At 44.3% G+C, this 22,740-nt stretch overlaps 1 protein-coding gene across 12 annotated transcripts in view; it reads right to left on the minus strand.

Moving 5' to 3' along the window:
* ARPP21 (cAMP regulated phosphoprotein 21) overlaps nt 1-22,740 on the minus strand; it is a 173,458-nt gene that overhangs the window by 50,565 nt on the left and 100,153 nt on the right. For 11 of the 12 annotated variants that reach the window (XM_055414687.2, XM_055414693.2, XM_055414680.2 and 8 more), the window contains 5 exons: nt 19,609-19,842; nt 11,530-11,711; nt 10,467-10,571; nt 9,127-9,372; nt 5,333-5,459 (listed from right to left, as the gene is read on the minus strand). In XM_055414687.2, coding sequence (XP_055270662.2) covers nt 5,333-5,459; nt 9,127-9,372; nt 10,467-10,571; nt 11,530-11,711; nt 19,609-19,842 — 894 coding nt within the window. The remainder of the gene's footprint in view (nt 1-5,332; nt 5,460-9,126; nt 9,373-10,466; nt 10,572-11,529; nt 11,712-19,608; nt 19,843-22,740) is intronic. The other variant, XM_055414689.2, reaches the window with a different exon arrangement.

Genomic DNA, 22,740 nt, shown 5'->3' on the forward strand with positions numbered 1-22,740 from the left:
TCTGGAGGGGTGAGCAGTTTTCATTTAATATTTTAAACCTTCACACATTTTTCTCTCAATCACTCACATATGCTCCCTGGCCCTGATGAGAGAGACTCCACATTGGGCAGGAGATTGATCTTTGGTTTCCTCATCGAGCAAAACTGAGTGTTTAACTTCCATTTCCATTTCTGTCAGTACTATTTAAATCTCATGATGGATGACTGAAGAGCCGAGTGTAAGATAAAGTCCAAGTGAGGTTTACCTTAAATACTAATGAAAAAAATGAATCAAGTTTAAAAACTTCTAAAGACCTCCACCATTTCCTCCTGCAAGACATCCCAACTTTCCTATCACAAGGCAGGGTGGAGTCTCACCAACCCAACACAGAGACCTGAGCAGAGCAGAAGTAAATTAGGTAAGCCTGCAGAAGCCCCACAAAAGCTGCAGGGGTTTTTGCAATATGACGTAAACTTGTTAAGATTTCCTTTTCATTGTTTCCTTTTGAACTACAGTTTTAAAAGTAAAACACTGTCATGGAAAATGCTCTATGAAATCGGTTTTTATCCAAGAATGCATCATTTAGCAGATGGTTGGGAGAGGAAACAGATTTAAACAGTAGCAGTGAGAGGCATCTCCACAGTTGTCAGAAGCCACCTCAAACGATCCATAGGAGCTATAATCTCATCTAATTTAAGATCCAGCAAGTTTCGTGTTTTTCCCCCTTTCTGCTCTGAAGCCATCCATGTTCTCTTCCTATTGTTCTATTTTTTTTTTAAGTTTTTAATTAGAGATAACTGTTTTAAAATATTGTGTTAGTTTATTTTCATGACAATCAAGAATACAGAATCTCTTGTTCTATCAGGAAGGCAGACCACTGGACAGTCATTTTTAAAGCAGTTAGCTTCATGATTTTTATACCTAGACCTAAATAGATGGGGAAACAGTGGAAACAGTGTCAGACTTTATTTTTGGGGGCTCCAAAATCACAGCAGATGCTGATTGCAGCCAGGAAATTAAAAGACGCTTACTCCTTGGAAGGAAAGTTATGACCAACCTAGATAGCATATTAAAAAGCAGAGACATTACTTTGCCAACCAAGGTCCGTCTAGTCAAGGCTATGGCTTTTCCCGTGGTCATGTATGGATGTGAGAGTTGGACTGTGAAGAAAGCTGATCACCGAAGAATTGATGCTTTTGAACTGTGGTGCTGGAGAAGACTCTTGAGAGTCCCTTGGAACTGAAAGGAGATCCAACCAGTCCATTCTAAAGGAGATCAATCCTGGATATTCATTGGAAGGACTGATGCTAAAGCTGAAACTGCAATACTTTGGCCACCTCATGCGACGACTTAACTCACTGGAAAAGACTCTGATGCTGGGAAAGGTTGGGGGTGGTAGGAGACGGGGACGACAGAGAATGAGATGGCTGGCATCACTGACTCTGTGGACATGAGTTTGAGTGAACTCCGGGAGTTGGTGATGGACAGGGAGGCCTGGCGTGCTGTGATTCATGGGGTCACAGAGAGTCGGACACGACTGAGCGACTGAACTGAACTGAACTGAACTGAAAGTCACATTACTGCCAGTAGGCAGCAGGGCTGAAAGCCTGGTGTGCGAGAGACACGGCAGCAGCTCCTAGAAGACCTTACCCAAACTCCACTGGTCAAAGGGCCTTTCCCTTCCAGACTATGGAATGGAATTTCTATGGAATTCTTCCAGCTTCTTTTAGGGAAGGAAGCATTTTTTGTTTATTTTGGAAAGGAACCAACATGCTCCATATAGCTACAGACCTCCCTCCAACCTTAGACTTCAGCATTACTGAAGAAGAAGAACCTTAGACTTCTCCTGCATTGCATGTAGACTCTTTCTCAGTTGAGCCACCAGGGAAGCTCTCAGGAAAATTAAGAGAATTTTAAAATTATCATTATCAAGGTGGAACAAGATATCACAACATATTCTGAAGCTATTAAAAAAATAATAAAGGAGGGACTTCCCTAGTGGTTCAGTGGTTAGGAATCTGCTTTGCAAAGGAGAGGGTGCAGGTTCAATCCCTGGCTGGAAGCTAGGATGCCCCACTTAGCTTCTAAGCCTGTGGGCCACTGAGCCTGCACAGACGCTGAGATGCCCGCAGGCCACGGAGCCCCAGTGCAGCCCCAAAGCAAAAGAGAGAGAAAACCAAAGGAACAATAAAGAACTACTGACAGCCTTACAGCCATGAATTCTACAACTTAGAAGAGATGGGCCACTTCCTCAGCAACCACAAACTACCAAAACTCAGCAAAGATAAGATGGATAATTGGAATAGTCTTATAACCATAATGAATTTATAATGAAAAAGTTCCACACATTATTTTCAAATAAAAAGAAGACAAAATACTTCTGATTCCGCAAATTCCCAGGCTCTGACAGTTTCACTGGAGAATTCTAACAAACATTTAAAGAAGATTTAGCACCAGCTTGACACATGTGGACCAGAAAACAGAAGAGCAGGAAACACTTTCTAATTTAATGAAACCAGCAGTACTCTAATACCAAAATTAGGATGTATTCATTCCCAAATGCCTAGTTAGGAAGGTATATGGAGCTTTACAAGCTCATTTTTGTTGCTTTTAGGACATGCCCAAGATCTTGGAGAACCAAGAATGAAGCTATATATACATATATTTTGCTTTTTAAGTCAACTGAAAAGGCAATTTGGAATTGGAGACGTGATCTAAAAGGAACTCTTATTTTTTTCCTTCCCAATGTGTGATTCGTATGCAGATGTCTCAGCTGCTCTCTGCCATTTGTTCCTGACCAGTTCTGCAAAATAACATGGAAGCCCATGTGAGCTGGGAGGCAAGAGTCCAGGTTTTCAAGTTGTTCTGCTGTTAAACCAACGTGTGTACTTAGAGAATTAGTTATATGTTATCTGCCTTGGTAACATGCTGGCTTAGTTACCAGCATGTTAATTTCTATAGGATCATCCACACCAGGAAGTAAAGGCAAAACTAGTAAGTGTATATATGCTGTTATGATAAATTGGTTAACAGGCAGGCTTAGGAGGCTCTCTCTGTCAGAGTCCATCGACACAGCGGCTTGCCCAAATAACTTGCTGTGTCCCTTTGGGAAGTCGCTGCTGGTGCCACTAAACTTGGCAAGAAGCTTCCCAGCTGTAGGGTCCCAGAGCCCCTTCTACCATCACAGAGCCATCGCTGAGCTATGTTCCTTGGGTGTTATTAGCAGAGGTGATTCTCAGGGAGATCACCAGCTGCCCTCCCAAACACTCAGTAAATTCAGGAGAGGTGGAAAATGCTGGGGAATGCTAGGCCTGATGTCAGGTGTGGCGCTCACAAGAGCTCAGGGCCCGCGCATGCACACTGTTATCAGTTTCAAGGACGACGCCGTGCACGCATCATTTTGGCGTTTCTCATCTCCCCACCCCCACAGACACATTAGCTGCCACTCACTTCCTTGACACCTGAAGCACCAGCTGCTATTTTGAGCAAGATACTGACTTAGAATGCCTTCTTCTAATTACGTGTCATTATCTCGCCTTGGGGTGGCAGTTCCCTGGTGATGTGGAGCCATGGGACAAGTCAGAGCCACTGGGTTGTCATGAATGCTACCAGTTAGGTCTCCTTGAGATGGGGAGAGGGATTTCTGCATCCCCAAATTCTCCCACAGTGTTTAAAAAAGAAGAAGCAAAGGTCACATGGATTCTCCCTTGTGTTGACATGCATCAGTGAAGGCAGTGGGGAGTCCCAGGCTTGTTCTAAAAATCTTATTTTGTTACCTAGTTAATACAGTCATCCAACTTATTCAGCCCCTCACACAGACCCAGAGCTCACAGTGCAATTGGCTCCCGCCCTCTGGATCTGCATTTTTGTATGTGAACTATACCCTAACACAGGACTAACATATCCTTCAGAAAACTCTCAAACAGTGGCATTCAACTAAAATTTAAAAAATTCTTATAATTAGATATTGACATCTTTCGTCTTTTAAAGGCATCAGTAACCAAAAGAGAAACTCTGCTATAGTCTCTGGACCAAGAGCTAGAAGATTATAAATGAACTCTTTGATAAACATGAGTAGACAAAAAAAAAGACGGTTCAGAATGCAAACAACACATCACTAGAGACTGTATCTAAATTGACAGCACAGTTACCACCAGCTTGAAAGAGATAACATTTTCCAACAAGGAGAGAAAATATGGCCAAACACCTATCTTAAAATAACTAATAATTAGAAATCCTTTAGTGCTCTCATTACTGCAAAAGTGTCAATTCAGAGGTCAAGATATATTTTTTCCGAAACCGACACAGTGTTGAAAACAAGGCAAAGTCTAGTTGCCTGCTATACATGTCCCTATCTTCTCCCACAGTTAAGTGGGTCATGAGATGAACTAAAGAACAGATAGCCACTCCCAACACAGTTAATAAATGATCCCTCCCAAATGACAAAATGCCAGCACCAGCAGCATGAGTATTCTTCTGGTGGGGATTTGCACTCCTCCTTGGAAAAGATAGTGCTTTTGGTCACAATGTACAAAAGCTATGTATTTCCTGTATATTTCCCACCCGCACGTCTCACACATTACAGAGGCACATACACAGATCCACTGCGGAAGTCGGACGACAGATGGGAACACGTGCTCTAACACGCCGCCCTACTCACGGAAGGCAGGGGCCCCCGGCCAGGGGGTCTTCAGCAGGACCATCGGCGGTTCCCCCCACTGTGTGGGCAGCGGGAGGGACACCCGCAGGTCCCTCACGCCTGCCGGCTTCCTGCTGCCGTTGGGGTGGCGGCGTCCCGTCAGGAGTGTGACACAGTAGGGAAAGAGACCGGTTCACTGTGAGACCTGCTACTCACTCTCGGACAGTGCCTCGGCCCCCCTTCCTACTGCACAGCGGCTGCTGCGGGTGGTGAATGGCCCTCCAGACCATGAGCCCGGGTCCGAGTCCCATGGGGACACAGGCTGAGGTGTCAGCGACCTTCTCCTCAAGACACTGCATTTTTTACGGTGCTACAGAAACAACCTAACGTGGTTCCCCAGCCTTAGGCACAGGGGAAGAGTCTCCTTAGGTTTAAAACGGGTGGGGGATAGAATGAACTAGGAAGATGGGGAGGTGGTTATGCAGACCGTGTTTCGCATGCATGCTGGGGAGGCTGGGTAACGTGAGTTTCACCTCGTGGGACCTGTCACTTTTCCACACAGACTTAATCAAACGCTCCGTTATCTTCCTCGAGGAAGGGAAATGAGCTGATTTGAACTGTGAAGCTTGGATGCTCATCCAAAGAGGACAGCTGAGAGATTTATGTGCAAAATAACTGAGCTGGAGGAGGAAATGGGCAACAGATTCCAAGTACCTGCTGGCTGCGCCGTCGGCGGTATTTGCTGGCCCCTCTGAGCACTGAACTGAACCGAGGCCACGGGCCGGTACTGCTGTGTGGTTGAGGTAGGGTACTGACCAGACGGATAGTAATACACAGGCATCTGGGGAAGGAAGGGGACAATGGCAGGACATGAGGGCTGCAAACAGAGTAATGTTTTCAAACATAAAATATATTGTCATCTTATGACATATTGTGAATACAGTAAATTGCAAAGATGGCCACCCTGCCTACATGCGTATGCATTGAGTGAGTGAAAGTCGCTCAGTTGTGTCCGACTCTGTGAGCCTATGGATTGTAGCCTGCCAGACTCCTCTGTCCATGGAATTCTCCAGGCCAGAATACTGGACTGGGTAGCTGTTCCCTTCTCCAGGGGATCTTCCCAACCCAGGGATCAAACTCAGATCTCCTGCATGGCAGGAGGCTTCTTTACCATCTAAATCCCCAGAGAAGCCCAAGAATGCTGGAGTGGGTAGCCAATCCCTTCTTCAGGGGATATTCCCGACTCAGGAATCTAACTGGGGTCTCCTGCATTGCAGGTGGATTCTTTACCGGCTGAGCTACCAGGGAACCTCATGTATGTGTTACCAATGCCATGAGACAGGAATGATGATTTCTGAGACTTGTATGCCTGATCCTTAAGAAGGCTTGCAGCTTTCACTCTTTCAGGAAAGAACCTAGCCACCACGAGAAGAAGTCCAGGCTGCCCAGCTGGAGAAAGAGGCCATGTGGAGGCCAGAGGCTGCCCAGCCAAGATCCCAATGCTCTGACTCAAGAGTGATGTAACATGGGACCTTCCAGTCCCAGTAAAGCTGCCTGGGACAGCACCACGTGGTGAAGGGGCGGGCCATCCCCATGGAGTTCCACCACAAATTGCTGACCTGGCTGTGAGCTAAACAATGGCTGTTGTCTTAAAGCACTGAATTTTGTATTTTTTTAAATGCAAAAAGAGTGAATGAAACAGTCATCAACAACAACAACACATTTTTAAGGTGGTTTTAAACGTGATCAGGAGAGAATGGAATTGTAGCATGTATATTATCATAAGTGACCAGTCCAGGTTCGACGCATAAATTTTCCTCTGTTCAAAAAAAAAAAAAAATAAACGTGATCAGGCTTCCCTGGTGGCTTAGCTGGTAAACAAACTGCCTGCCACGCAAGAGACCTGGGTTCGATCCCTGGGTTGGGAAGATCCATTGGAGAAAGGAATGGCAACCCACTCCAGTATTTTTGCCTGGAGAATTCCATGGACGGAGGAACCTGGTGGGCTACAGTCCATGGGGTCGCAAAGAGTCAGACACAACAGTGAATTTCACTTCACTTCACTTAAATGTGATCATCTAACTTGAATCATTTTTCTAATGGAAATTACAAGTAAGTCATGAAATCTGATCTCCAGCCTAAAAGGATCAGAGGATGAAGTCATGAAACAAGGGGAGGTCCAGCAGAGCACTAATCAGAGTGGCACATAGCCAGTAACCCCTCTCCAAAAAAAAAGAAAATGAATATTCAGTCTAAAAAGGGACATAGGTTAAATAAGAATGTTCAGTCTAGAAAGGGACATAGGTCAAAATTGTTGTTTATGTCACCTTCTGTCACTTTCTCCTGACTGGGAATGACTGAAAATATTCTAATTACTTCCAATAAGATTCAAATCAAATGTCTACGGACCTGGAAAGATTTCTTGCCTGTCTCAGGTCATTTATAGGAAGGCTCTTTTCTTATTAATCAATTACCTTTTCTTTCTAGGCCTCTAACTTTTCTTCTATCAACTTCTTTAAAATGTAAGCAGAGGCATGCCAGTTCATAGCCTACAAAGTTTATCTGTTTAGAATAAAGTTAGGAGCCACCTGTTTGAGCATGGAGATTTTTATGGCTTGCCCTCTTTGCCTTGTCCATGCAAATTTGCTTCACTCTTCTGCTGGGTTGGGTGTTCATGGCAAATCAGACAAAACTGACCTTTATAGTTATTAAATAGGTTCATTTTTCTGCATACATTGAGCATATTTTCATATATGCCTACAAACCATATCTCATGTTCTTTTCATTATTATACATCATTGAGTCATTGAGTTTTAAAATGTTTAATAAATTGAAAATCACTGTGGGATATATCCTATACCTTTACCTGTGGTTCTTTTACAAAGAAGTTCAGAGATGTTCAGACTGATCGTGAACATGTGTTTTCTGTTTTTTACCCCCTTCCCTCTCTCTTTCTATTTTTAAATCTATTGAGAGAATGAGAGCATTTCTATTGCAGACACACCAGCGCACTGGGTTGTCTTTGCTCTAATATTTGCTCTAGTATCTTTGCTCACTAAAACTGGAATTCCTTCAATCAAGTAAGGACATCTTTTTCTTAAAAAAGGCTTCAACTGAATATTCTGCCAAGTCTTCTCTTTCCCAATAATGAAATATTATTAAAATCATTAATATATTAGTGAGCCCTGTTCTCCTGTAATTTAAAATTATTTTCCACATCTCCTTAAACCCTACCCTGATAGCTCAGTTGGTAAAAAATCTGCCTGCAATGCAGGAGACCCCAGTTTGATTCCTGGGTCAGGAAGATCCGCTGGAGAAGGGATAGGCTACCCACTCCAGTATTCCTGGATGACTCCAGTATTTCCTGGTGGCTCAGCTGGTAAAGAATCTACCTGCAAGGTGAGAGACCTGGGTTCGATCCCTGGGTTGGGAAGATCCCCTGGAGAAGGGAAAGGCTACCCAGTCCATTATTCTGGCCTGGAGAATTCCATGGACTATAAAGTCCGTGGGGTCACAGAGTCAGACATGACTGAGCCACTTTCACTTTAAACCCTACCAGTGACCCTATTGCATTACAGAGAAGGCAACCAAAGGTGGACTATAATTATCACTCAAGATAAAATGAATGACTAGGTGAAAATCACTTCACGGTAGAGGATTCTGCATGGCTGGAAAAGAAAATAATTTATTCAACATGTTAAGGCAATGCCACAAATGATACAAAGGTGACACTGTACTTGAAACAGCTCCTCCAATGAGATATTTCATAATTAGGATGGAATTTGCTTAGGCTATGCATGCCTTGAAAATGGACCAGAAAACGCCTCAGTGCATTTTACATCTTGACAGTAATCACTTGCAATATTCAGCAAGGGATGCCCAGGAGAGCCCCAGAGATGTTTGGTGGTGAAGAGTAACACATAATCAGTCTTTGAGAAGACAGTAAAAATCAGTGATCTGTGGTGTCTTACATGCTCAAGTCAATTAAATATGATTAATGGCTACCTGTGGGCGGGTGTGGGAGGCTGGAGCCCCCAGGGGAGAGGGGAGTACAGTGGAAGGGGCTTAGCTTCCTCCTTTATATTCTGAGAGGAGCCCCCGATTATCTCTAGAAAGATGCTTATGAATGGATAAGAAAGGAAACATGTTTCCAGAGCAGCAGCAGGAGAGATGCAAGGCCCCTAGGAGCTGACTTCCCCTCTTCCTTCCCCAGGGCTTTCCTGCTCTGAGCCATAACATAGTGAGCCCACATCCTGCAGGTGATGCTCTGCCATGGCCTCTGCACCAGCAGCCTAGACAGTGGGCCATTCCCTCTGGCCCTGGGGACACAGGTCCGCTTCATCCAACTTCTTTTCTGAGCCCCACAAGTCTCTGCACAGCTGGTGGACAGGACAGACCAGGACCTGTAGGCTGGGAGCATGCCCCAGAAAGGCGAGGTGGGAAACCGAGCTCAAGGTGTTCTGGGTCAACCAGCTCTGGGTCCCAAGTATGTGAAGAAGCACACTTACCTGTGTGGGTGGAGGCTGATGCACGAATCCCTGTGGCGAGGCAGGGGGTTGGAGGACTTGCTGGGAGCCAGAGAAGCTCCCCGTGGGAAGCTGCTGACCCGTGGAAGCGATGACATAGCTAGGCTGCTGGGTGGGCTGAGGCAGGAGGGACGGTGGGTAGACGGGACCGGCGGGGGGCTCGGGAGTCTCCCCTGAGGACTGCCGGCTCAGGGTCATCTGGCCGAACTGCGTGGCCACGTCCTCTCTCTGCAAGCCATCGAGAGAAACCGGGACATCAGAAGGCTGGCTGAGGAATGGGAGGGGCACATAGAAGCAGACGCAGGACACAGGCTTGTCTTTACTGGAGACAGAGGGGGGACGATTTGGAAAAAAATAAATGAAAGGAACTCTCTGTCCAAAACAAGAGAACGTAACAAGGGAAAATAAATCTTAAACATCTTGAGGATCAGAGATGGTCAATAGATTGACCTGTATCTCCTTCTTTCAATGGAAACAAATGATTATTTTTTCACTGTGGGCTCAAGATCTTCAGAATAACACTAGGATGAAAAGGATTTCATGGTCTATCCTAGAGGGTCATCTGATCTACCAGCAATAGCCCACAGGCTCTGCCTACTGGAGAGAGACAGAGGGACTTGTACTGCCCTTGGCTGCTGCAAAAATGGAACCAGGACCAGTGTCATCAGCAGGCTGAGTGGAATTCTACTTGCAAAGGAGTATTTATTCACCGCCCGGCCTAAAGTTAAGGGAGAATGCTCACTCTCATTGTCCAAAAGGACCTAGTACATTGAGGGGAAATGAGAGAGCTCTGGAGGACTGGGATACCAGGGGAACATCTGTGTCAGCAGCAGAGGGTGATGCCAGTTACCATCTAGACACTGATTTTAAGGTACTTCCCAACCCTCCCACCAAACACATGTGTCTCTCTCCTCCTGACTTCTAACTCGGAGGACGTCCAATTCCTGCTTAGCTTGCACATGCCTTTTTATGTTTTTTGGCTATGGCATATGGAATCTTAGTTCCTCGACCAAGGATGGAAACCCTGACCCCTGCAGGGGAAGCACAGAGGTTTTAACTGCTGGACTACCAGGAAAAGTCCCAAGCTGGTAAACTCTTAAAAAGGGTATTGGACTGCAGGAACATTAAACATGGGACCGATGACAGAAAGGAAAGCATTATTTCTGGAGAGGAGTGGCAATGTTCTGGAATGAGACATTCATGCACCGCGTCCCCTCTGACAGTCAGCTCAGGGCCCCCACGCAGCATCAGTCTACCTGGCAACAGTAAAACCAGAGAACACGCTCTCCCAAGAGAAACGTCATCCCCACAAGATACAGTACCAGGGGGAACTGCGGCGTTGGAGACACAGGCAGGAGATGCTGGGGAGGAAAAGACACAGCTGGGTATTGCACGGACTGGGAGGAAGCCTGCAGCCCCTGGACAGACTGGAGGAAAGAGAGAGCTGATCAGGTTAATGGGTAAGTGCTGGGGGCTGCAATCCCACTGCCTCTGAAGCACACCACCGTCCCGCACAGGCTGTCTTGGTTCAGTGCACTCTGGAGAGGGGGGCCAGCCACTGATGGGAAGCCAGAGCCAGGCAGACTGGCACCAGCCAGCCTTGGGGGAGGCTTGCTGCCCAGATAAGAAATCGTGTGTGTGAAACTTCTGAAAAACTGTAAAGCACTACAGAATTTAAAGAATTTCATTTAGTTTTTTTTTTTTTTTTAAAGAAGTACTGTGAGACTTTCCATGTTGGTGGTGGTGGTCAGATTCCCTGGCTCTAAAAAATATAGTCCAAAGGCTAAGAGTTGCCAAGGTGAAAAATTTTTGGAGGAAGCAAGAAAAAAACAAAAGAAAACTGAGGTTCACTTGGCCACCTCGCTAGATACCTCAGGTTTCTGTGGCCATTTCCACGTGTTGTCCTAAAACAGGAGGGCAGCCCTACATCTGTCCAAGGCACAGGTGAGCAGCCAGGCCACCTTGGAATGAGTTGGTTTCTATTCTTCCCGTTGGTAAGGCATTTCATATTGAGTCTTTGCAGACACGCACACTGCTCTGCACTGGGAATGATGACAACAGGCTGAATGGGATTGAGTTCTGTCCCCAAGTCAGGCTCCTTGACCATACAAGCAGCATCTGTCATTCCTGTTCGCAAGCACCACGCCTCAGCATGCAAGTCACTGGATGGGGTGGGTGCTCAGCTCTACCTACACTTAAGGATCCAGGTGAAGTCCCATTAGCCTATCAGCCAGGGCTCTCAGTGGTCCGCTTTTATGAGGGAGTTGAGTGGACAGGGGTGGTACCCATAGGACATAGCCCCCTTCCTGACGCATCGCATCTCCAAGGCTGGCATGACCTCCATCTCCGCGCGGCTCCCCTCCCGGTCTTCCCAACAGCTCTTACCTGAGTGACCAGGGGGCCGGCCATTTGCGGCTGGGCTGGCTGGACCTGCTGTTGGGGCTGCGGGGAGGGCTGCTGTTGGGGCTGCGGCTGGGCCTGCCCCACCATCGCACTACGCAGGGGCTGCTGGCTGGCTGGGGGGTTGTAGATGGCGGGCGTTCCATCAGGATTCACAAAGGGCTGGCCTGCAATGGGACCATACCTTGGTCAAGGGAAACTTCTCAAGCCCTCTGTGGACACAAAGAACCCCTCTGAGACATGCTCAAAATGGAACCTGAAGACGAGGGCCAGTGGAACCCCAGGACACCTGAACCTCCACCAGGGTGAAGACTTGATTGTTTAAGACTCATCTGGTTGAGCAAGATAACAATATGATAAGCCCGGAGCAATTTGAGATACTGCAAATAAAGCCACCGCCTTCAGGGTGATTTGCCAAAGCTAACTGCACCTGGCGCAGGAGGCCCGCGGAGCCCTGTGCGCGCGGTCCTGTGCCTCGCAGCCCCCAGCGAGGTAACTTACATTGAGAGGTGAGGAAAGTTTTGCACTGACAGCTCCGCGGCATTCAGCGACTCATTATTCACCAGTGCGTTTGCTTTGCTTCCACTGGGCTGGTCACCAACTCAGACTCACTATCTGTTCCACAAATATATGTGCAACCACGTGCATTCATTCACTTCTCTAAGTAGACAGCAGCAGGGGAGGGGACTGAGACTTTGAAGGTGACGCATAATAAACCCGCCACAGAACCATCTGGTCACGGTGAAGCAAGTACACATTGTCTTGTCCTGTGAAATACTGGTGTGGGTCACGGTTATTGTTCCTGCCCTTTGAGGAGTATTTTAACGTTTACAAAATAGTATCATGGGGACCTCATTGGGCCTCCCAGGAAGAAAGGTGTCATTGTGTTGTGTTTCTGAAGAGGAAAGATAGGGCCACTAGGAAGGTGACAGGAATAAGGGGCTAAAAGGAGAAGGGTGAGGGGAAGCAAATGAAAGAGAGGGGAAAAGAGGGCAAGGAAGGTAAGGGAGAGAAGAAATGGGTTTCCAATACAACAGGGGCAGCAACAAGCACCTTATACCCAGCGACTTCTCTTCCAAGAACCCCACAGATGTGCAATCTCATTCCACTTTATTATTTTTTTATTCATTTGGCTGTGCCACGTGGCTTGTGGGATCTTAGTTCCCTGACCAGGGATTGAACCTGTGCCCCTGCAGTGGGAGTGTGGAGTTCTAACAACTTAACCTCCAGGGAGGTCCCTCATTGCACTTTTAGAGACAAGATAATCAGGGTTTGGAGGGCCCAGGCAACTTATTCAAAGTAAATGAAGCAGTAAGTGAGACACTTAGGGGATGACTCGGGTCCATTCACCTCCCATCACACCCAACAACTTTGGTGAATTACCCAAGTTTGACTGATGAATAAATGGGACAATGAATGAGGTCCCATGAAAAAATAAAATCCAACCATAACTGAAAAGTGTTCATTAACACATGAGAAGTTAGGAGAGGTGTGGGTCATGTTTCAAGGTGGAATCACTCTCAGGATTGTTGGACAAAGAAGATCCAGAATATGGGTAAAGAGCAATGGACTTAATTTCAACTCATTCAGGAACTGACACAGGACTTCCCTGGCTGCTCAATGGTCAGACTCTGTGCTTCCACTGCAGAGCACACAGGTTCAGGTTTGATTCTAGGTCGGGCAACCAACATTCCAAATGCCGCATGGTGTAGCCAAAAAAAAAAACAACAACAAACCTTCCTTTAAATACTGATGAACCTATTTGCAGGGCAGGAACAGAGATGCAGACGAAAGGAGAGGGTGGGGTGAACTGACAGAGCAGCACTGAAACACGTACATCACCAAGTGTAAAACAGATGGCTATTGGGAAGCTGCTGTATAACACAGGGAGCTCAGCCCCGCGCTCTGTGATGGCCTAGAGTGGCAGCATGGGGGTGGGAGGGAGGCTGAAGCAAGGGGGGAATATATGTATATTCATGGCTGATTCATGTTGTTACACGGCAGAAACCCCCACGACATTGTAAAGCAGCTGTCCTCCAATTAAAAATAAATTTTAAACAATGAACAAATAAACACGGATGGCTCTGGAAAAAAACACCTTCCTTTAAAAAGAAAATTAGAAACTGACATGAAAGCTTTAGCATTTCCCAAATTTTCAGCACTCCTCGCAATGTGTGTATGTGTATCCAACAAGTAACTTTATATGCTGCATAGTCATGAACATACCTGCCAGAATCTCAGAAGTTCTAACAACAGTTTCATAACCAATCACAACATGCTGTGATAGAAAAGCAAATGTGCTAGAATTTTAGTCACAGAACAATGACTAAATTTAGAGGGTTTTTAAAAATGTTCTCCATAAGCACTTGTTTCTCTATCATTGTTATTTAATTTTAGCTATGTTTTATTGTCTTATTGTTCTTTTTTCCAAAATAACTCTTCTGAATTAAAAAAAAAATCTGCAACCCATTTTTTTCTACAAAACCCAACAATTCAAGAAAGAATGAAAAAAATAGCTCAATTTACAAAAATCCACTGGCCCATTTGGGGTTCTAATCCTTTGTTCTCTCCTCCTATTTTGTATCTTAATAGGTAAGAGGAAAATTTTAGGTTCTTAACATTAAAAAAAAAATCAAAGCAACTACATATGAATCATTTTCAAGTCAGCTTTACTCTGCTCACGCACACACATAAACACAAACATGCAAAGATGGAAAACAAAAAGAAAATGATCTTTACTATTTTCTATGACTTTTTCTTAAATTGGATATTTTTTTTAAAAAAACCTGCTATTTGTGGATTTTTGGACACACCACGTGGCATGTGGGATGTTAGTTTCCTGACCAGGGATCAAACCCATGCCCCCTTCGTTGGAAATGTAGAGTCTTAATTATTGGACCAGAGAAGTCCCACTGTTTCTGTGACTTTTGATTTAAACCAGTGAGAAGCCAGGAAGTGTGAAAAATTGACCATACTTAGGGTGTAAATATAACTGTAAAGTATTTAACTGCCATTTTAGAATCTTTGTTTAAAATAATATTATTGTGCTGGGGACCAGAAGAAAGAAGTTATCTCTAAATAACGACATGTGAAAATTACTAGGGCTTCCCTGGTGGCTTGGATGGTAAAGAATCTACCTGCAATGCAGGACACCAAGTAATTCCTGGGTCGGGACAATCCCTTGGAGAAGGGAACGGCAACCCACTCCAGTATTCGTGCTGGGAGAATCCCACAGACAGAGAAGCCTGGCGTGCTACAGTCCAAGGGAAGCACTCAGAATTCACTTGGGTAGGGAGAGGGGGCAGGCTCTTCTGGAAAAAGAACATAGTATAAAAGGTTGATTTTTATGCTCACCAAGGAACAATGGAGAGAACTGAGGAAAATGAAAAAAGTCAAGGCAGATGCCAGGGAAGAGACCAAAAACAATCTCCTATGAGGGCCAGGAGGTGACTCTTGGCTTTCAAGTCAGGCTATGATGGCCTCTCCGTTTTCTACCTATTCACCAATCCAGATGCAATTACGACTGAGGACAGACAACTAGTTTGAATGACAGCAGCTGAAAACCAGAGGAGAAAGGCTCACCAGCTCTAGGACTATTCCATTTAGCAGAGGTTTCCATGTCAGAATTGCAGAAGCGTGCCCAGCAGGCCTGGCAAGGGTGTTGGCAGGTAAAGAGGGTGTAGTGACAGCAGTAAGCCAGGGCTGTGAGCTGAGCCAGGGCAGAGAGAAGGTTTGAATGCAGAGCATCCACCACTCTCACATACACGACTTGAGGTGAAAAACGTCTCCGCTCTTCACATCAACGTGTGTAATGTGCAGCTGACATTATGTTACTAATAGATAATGACTGAGCCCCTGCGTGGGACCGAGGCTCTGTTATCCAGGGACGCAAAACAAAAAAGAAAAACTCAGTAGGACCTCTCCTCAGAAAGGGCTTACAAATGGGCTGGTAACAAGGAAATCAATCCAGGGCAGTTCACACTAAAAAGCAAGTAATTATATGCTCTTGGTTTCCCATACTAAAGCATGGCCACTATGTACCTGGCAGAAGGGTATTTATTTCAAAAGAAAGGGAGGGTAGGATGGGAAAAATATTTTCCTTCCTAGTTCTTAAAAAGTGAGCAGTCAAATGATAAAGAAGCTGATGGTTATGGATAAGCAAAGATTACTTCAGGTCTTGCAAAGTCATGTTTCTAGACAGCATGCAAAAAATTCATGGCACATTCAAGCACAAGGCGGGAGCAGTTCAGATAAATTGGTTCTAGACGTCCTGTGAAAAACAAAAAGCAGAGCTTTATGGAGGCCCATGAGGAGCATTCAGAACAAACCAGCCCTCAAAGGCAGCTCAAAGTCAAGTCCTTGCAGATGGTGCATTCTTGCATCTCACGCTCCTGAACTTTAGCCAGACAAAAGCAGAGCAAAATGGCAAAACAACATATAAGGACACTAACAAGGGCGTGAGGGATACCAATGCCTGTTGACATCTCTGGAGAGCACCACGCTGACAGAAAACTGCCAAAGAGGAGCCTTCGGCTAGAAATTTCCCAAAGGAAGCTGAGTCTAAGACAGCTAGAGGAAGATGCATCTCAATAGTCAAACCCAGGCTTGCCCAGCAAGGATGAAGGCATGGTCCAGAGATAACTCTCGAGCAAAGAGCCTCTGATTCCTTCATCCAGATGCCCGCAAAGCAAAGAAACTACAGTCAACGCAGGACCAGAGTTAGAAATGGACCGAGTGGAAGCAGAGTGGAAAGCCAGACAAAGTAAAAAGTCCTGGTTGTATCTGGGGACCCACAAGTATGTATATGGATGTGTTGGTTTCAGTTGCCAAATACTCAGTGTCAAGTAAAAGCCCGGTCCATTGTGCCGGCAAAGGAAGTTTCATTTTTGCTTCAGGTAGCAGACAAATGATGGACAGGCACCCCAGAATTTAAAATCCTTGCTTGTCTTATTCCTGCTTGAGACAGATATTTTATCCATCATCATTTTACACGTGAGGCACATTCTCAGATATATGACACTGGATGAAAAACTCTTCTACTCTCCACATCAGCATGGATGATGGATAGCAGACACAGTTTCAAAAATATGTAATTGTTGAGGACCTACGTCTGAGCACAGTGCCTCAGGCTACTTCATCATCCACTCCAGGGACGCAAAATACATAACCAAGGGTGGCTCCTCCCCACAAGCTCAGGAATGTGCTGGTAACTGGGAAATGGAGCCTGAAGCAATTCACACAAGAAGCAAAGGAGTCACAGGCTCTGGGTTGCTAACACCAAAGCGTTCCTATCACGTATTGGCAGCTAGGTAGTTAGGAAAGGGTTAAGAAAGGGTAAGAGGTGTGGATTCTAGGAGGGGGCAGCAATGCCAGAGAAAGATGAATTTCACCCCAAAGGAGAAAACTTTCCAGTTTTAATAGTAACATCATGTAAGAGATTAGATAGGGACTTCCCTGACAGTCCAGTGATTAAGATGTCGCTTTCCAATGCAGGGATTGTGGGTTCAGTCCCTGACTGGGGAGCTCAGATCCCACATGCCTCACAGAAACAATATTGTAACATTCAATAAAGACTTTAAAAGTGATCCATATAAAAAAAAATCTTAAAAAAAGAGAGATTAATAGCCTGAGACAGACTCACACACAACACACCAGAAATACACATATATACACATAAATATGATATACGACACATATATATCTATATATATACACTTTTTCCCCCCTTTTTTGGCTGTATCACGTAGCTTGCAGGATCTTAGTTTCCTGGTCAGGTATTCAATGTGGGGCCATGGCAGTGAAAGCACCAAGTCCTAACCACTAGACCAGGAGGGGACTTTGTGCATATGTTGAACTGACAAAAATAAACACATTCTGCAAAAAAAGAAACATCACAACTTACATCTCACCACTCATCATGGCATAGAATAATTTAGTACATTTTCCTCCTGCTCTAGGGAGGGTGTCATGTATGGAGACTCTATTCAACAGTGTTATTAGATCCTTTTCTTTAGTAAGGACTCTTTTGCAGAGGAGATATTTCAATAACAGCTCTAAATTACTCATGCCAATGTATAAAAATTGGGACTTGGCACCAGGAAGCACTTTCTTCCCTTTTCTATAAACAAGATTATAGATGGTGATATACACATAGACACACACATCCACGCTATCATTACAAATCATTGTACCCTAAAAAATACTCTGTTGAGCTTTTTGGAAACACTGCAATTTTGGTTAAAACAAACCACTCAAAACTACGTTTAGTGGAAACTCTTGTCTACAAACCCTCCCTATCTCAATTAAAACTGAAAGAATTTAAGCTGACAGCATCGGATCACACTTTGATCTGTGCCCAGAGTAATGGATATGATCTTGGTTTTCTTTTCATTTCCTTTATAGTGCTTACAATGATCCAGATAAAATAAAAGCAATCTAATATCCTCCTTACAAGTATCTAATCTGAAAGCTTTCAAATGGTTTTCAATAAAATGATTACGCTTTCTTTCCCCTCAAGCTTATGGCATTTTCAAAATGTCTCAGTCACACACCGTGCCTTGAGAATGTGCCATATGTTTTCATGAAAATGTCGCAATTATTCAAGTAAGTATTTCACTATCATGCTCACGCATCTCTGAATTTCTTAATTACTAGACATGTGAAAACATGGGGTCAAAGCACTTTTATGAGACTCTTAACCAGCACTGCATTTTAAAATTTAGTTCATCAAAGAAATACTCTGGAATAATCTAAACCGGGTTGCAATGAGTCGGACACGACTGAGTGACTGAACTGAACTGAACTGAAACCACAGATATATTTTGAGAAAATTCAAAAATTTTTTCCATCTCTTTCAAAGGTTTCTAGAGAAATGACTTATTGATGTCAAGCCTTCCAACCCAGGGTCTCCCAGCCCTGGCACTACTGACATCTTAGGGCTGGATAATCTTCTGGTGTCAGGGGCTGTCCTGTGCCTTTTGAGATGTGTAGTAGCATCTCTGGTCTCTCTCATTAGATGCCAGTAGGAGCCCCTTCTCCCCAGGTCATGATAATCAAAATATCTGCAGATATTGCCAAACGGCCTTGGATGCATGGGAAAACTGCCTCGGGTTGAGAAGTATCCCTCACAGAGCAGGTGTTCATTAGTCTATTTGCCGAGGGCTCCAGGTCCTCTGAAGGTATTGTGCAAGTTAACTGACCACTAGAGAAATTAAATAAGTACAAAGCAATTTAAGATGCACAAACCATTAGGTATAAAACAAACCACAAGGATACATCGTGCAACATGGGGAATGTAGCCAGTGTTTCACAATAACTATAAATGGAGCATAAACTTTAAAAACTGTAAAGCACTGTATTTTGCACCTGTAACTTACATAATGTTATAGAACTACACTTCGATTTTAAATAAGTAAAAAACAAAACCCAACAAAAGCCAATAACAATGGCCATTCATCATGAAAGAAACAGAAGTCATGAAATTAGCAATTTTAAAAATCCCACCAAAACCAGCCTAACCCTAAAATTCCTGAAATACATAAGATCCTGTCCTCTTTATTCTCTTGCCACTGATGTTCCTTATTTCCCACTGGGATCTGTGTGGGGTTGTAAGATGAGAAGACAGTTTATATAGTGAAGAATCTGGTCCAACTGAGATCTCAAGTTCCTGAAATTATCTTGGATGTGAAAACACTTCGAACAACAACAAGCTAACCATGGATTTAGCCTGAGAAAGATCCATTTTCATTGAGTACCTCACAGTTTATCACTCAACAGTTTCTGATCTTAGCTCCCAGGAATACATGAGGGAGACCATGCCCAGGGAAGAGAGACCAGAGAGAAAAGTATATTTCTGGAAAGTATCTGTATTTTGATTTCCACATCAATATTGATACTGAGATACAGATTCCAGCTCTCTATAGATCCGCTCTTCCTAAAACAAGACCATCCACCACCATTTAGGCCCCAGGAATTTTCAGACCACTGGATAGCAAATTCAAAAACTCAGACACAAGAACAGACCTCTGATCTTGTGTCTCAGTCAGAGAGAGGTGATGAACAAACCTGTGTGTGGATTAAGGAGGATGCTTCCGGGCGGGATGCCTGTGGCAGCTTCGAGCGGAAGGAGGATGTAGCTGGTGCTGCTGGGAGCGACCTGGCCCCCCATTCCGTTCTCTGGGTAGGTCACACAGCCAGGAGAAGTGGCTGCCACGCCCGAGACCAGCGGAGTGCTCTGGAGAGGCGGATACGTGCGTGACAGCGATCCTGAGGAGCCTGCACTGCTGGAGGACTCGGAACCTACCAGAGAGACATAGATCAACAAGTCATTCCACGTGGAGAAGGGGAGAGAAAACACTGCTTACTGTAAACAACCCATCACTAAAGAACCTGAGGTGACTGCTGCAGGATGAGACTAACTAATGCCTCTCCCACATTTTATCGAAATATGTGTCACATGTTTTTCAGATGTATCAGATTCCCAGGAAAAGAGAGATGAAGAATGAGCCCTCAGTTGCTGGCATCTCACACATCACTAGCGTGATGAGCTGGTACACTCATCATCATGGGACCATAAAGCTCGGAACTCAGTGCCTGAAAATTCCTGTCTCCTCGAGTAGAGAATGATGTGGCAAGGTCTCACTGAGCTTTACGACACTAAAATGACTGGGGGACTTCCCTGGTGGTCCAGTGGTTAAGAATCCACCTTACAATGCAGGGCATGTGGGTTCCATCCCTGTTGGGGGAACGGAAATCTTACATGATACACAGCAAATAAGCTCACATACCACTACCAGAGAGCCCACGCACTGTGATGAAAGATATCTCCTGATTCAAAGAAGATCCTACATGCTGTTAACTAAGATCCAATGAAGCCAAATAAATGTTGTTATTCAGTCACTAAGTCCTGTCTGACTCTTTGCAACTCCATGGACTACAGCATGCCAGGCTCCTCTGTCCTCCACTGTCTCCCAGACTTTGCTCAAATTTCTGTCCACTGAAGCCAAAGAAATAAATACATAGAAGTTAAAATGACTGGGATGGAGGTTAAAATGACTGCAGTTTAAGGAGGAGTCCATGGTCATGAAGATGGTTCTAAAGGACTGGTTCTTCAACATCCATAAAGCTGAATTTTGAAAAGGTTGTGGTCAGAAGTGATCTTTCCCTTCAAATGTGAGTAGAAGAACTGGCTCATTCCTTTTAATTAAGATCTAGAAAGTGCTTAAGATCTGCACCAGATCTTGCATATTCACAGTATTAATATGATCAAGAGGTAAATCAAGGAGGTCTTGGCCACCATGATAATGACCGATCGTTCTTCAGGTGACACAAAGCAGAACCGTGGCGGGGATTTGTGGACTGACGATTTTTCAAATACACAGGTAACCCAGTCAGTGTGCAGAAGCCACCGAGATGGAATTCAACGCCAATCGTCTCCCTTTCCCTCCAATGTGGACAAGAAAAGTTACATTCCAAGTTCATGAGACACAGCAACCAGAGCCTGGTAGCTCCAGCACCCTTGACCGTGGTTGTTTTTGGGCCCTGAATATTAAACCAGAGCCTCAGAGAGAAACTGCACCAAGCCAAATTTGTACATCTGTGGATTCAAACTAATGGACTGAGTGGCATCATAGCTTGCAAGCATGGAGTATAAGAAACTTTAAAAACTATTAGCCCATACTATTGATTTATATCATTAAAAATTCATTGTTCTGTGTCACTAAAGGTTAATAAATATGTAAAGAATAGTTAAGATTGTTTTGAAGATTTTAAACTGTGCCCTTAAACTGGAGAACTTATAAAACAAGTGAGAGGAATACAATGTGATTGCACAGAAAAGGGACCGCTAGAGAGTGTGGTAATATTTTTGTTTTTATTTTTGAATACAAGGTGTGAATTTATTTTCAAATTCGAATCAAACATGGTAGAGTGGCTTAAAATCTTAAACTAAGTTATCTGAATGGAACAAATTCAGAATTCGGCAAAAATAGTCATGACTATGTCACCGCGATGCTTCTCAGAGAGACCATTTCTTGTCCCACAAAGAAGAGTGTTATAAATGCTGGAGTGTAATTAAATTATTTTCTCATTGACTCTTTTAAGGGACATCTAAAAGTATATGAAAATAAAAGTCAAGTTATCCTGAATCAGAAGGATAGTGATATTTACTAGGTACGTAGTATGTGTGGACATCTTGGTAAAACCTGTAATCTGAAGGACTGTGACTGCACACACAGGGAGGGAAATGGAAGCACAGAGAAGGCAGCTAACTCAAGCCAACTTAGACAGCTAGATAATGACACAGCTGCGATGAGATCTAGGCAGACTGACCTAGATTTGACCATGACCTAATACTGACCAACGCCAGTGTTCTCGGTGGGGATCTTCCGTGCTTTTTTGATTATTCAGAATGATAAAGTTTCAGGTGAATTCAAGATGGTCCACCTAACTAATAGTGATGTGGTTCCGAATAATATATGGGTTCAAAGGGGGAGGGATGGATTGGAAGACTGAGATTGACATACATGCACTATTGATGCTAGGTATGAAATAGATAACTCATTGAGAATCTACAAGGAACTCTAATCAGTGCTCTTTGGTGATCTAAACGGGAAGGAAATCCAAAAGAGAGGGGATATATATATGTATGGCCGATTCTCTTTTCTGTACAGCAGAAACGAACACACGGTAAAGTAATATACTCCAATAAAAGTTAGTTAAAAAAACATATGGGCAGAAAAATAAAGGATCTAAAGGGAAATGTGGACATGGTAAGAGTAGTTGTGGGAACACATGGCTAACATGTCTGATCCTGACGTCACTGCTCAGGGCAAACTGTAGTGTGTGTTTGTGGACTTGTGTCTATGACGTGATGCTACAGTCCAAGTCTGACACTTAAGAGTCAACAACAGCAACAATAGTAATAATACAGTAACACTTGCCGCCTCCAGGCACTGAAGGTCACACACAATTGATTCAGGCTGCGTACAGGCTGATGGGTTAGATAGTGAGAAAAACTGGGGCCTAAGAATCTAGGGCCAGCATGGGCATGTGTGTTGGTGCTGGAGACTGATACACATAGACGGATGTGCCTCTATAAAATCCAAAAGATGATTTCACCTTGGCTTTTGGAAGATGGCCATTGATCATTGATTGGCAATGTCATTTCCTTCTACTGGCTGAGAAAAAGCAGCAGCT

The sequence above is a fragment of the Moschus berezovskii genome, chromosome 24, assembly GCF_049115385.1.
Source record: "Moschus berezovskii isolate FMDL1 chromosome 24, NW_MosBer_1.0, whole genome shotgun sequence".
In the NCBI taxonomy this organism is placed as follows: Eukaryota; Metazoa; Chordata; class Mammalia; order Artiodactyla; family Moschidae; genus Moschus; species Moschus berezovskii.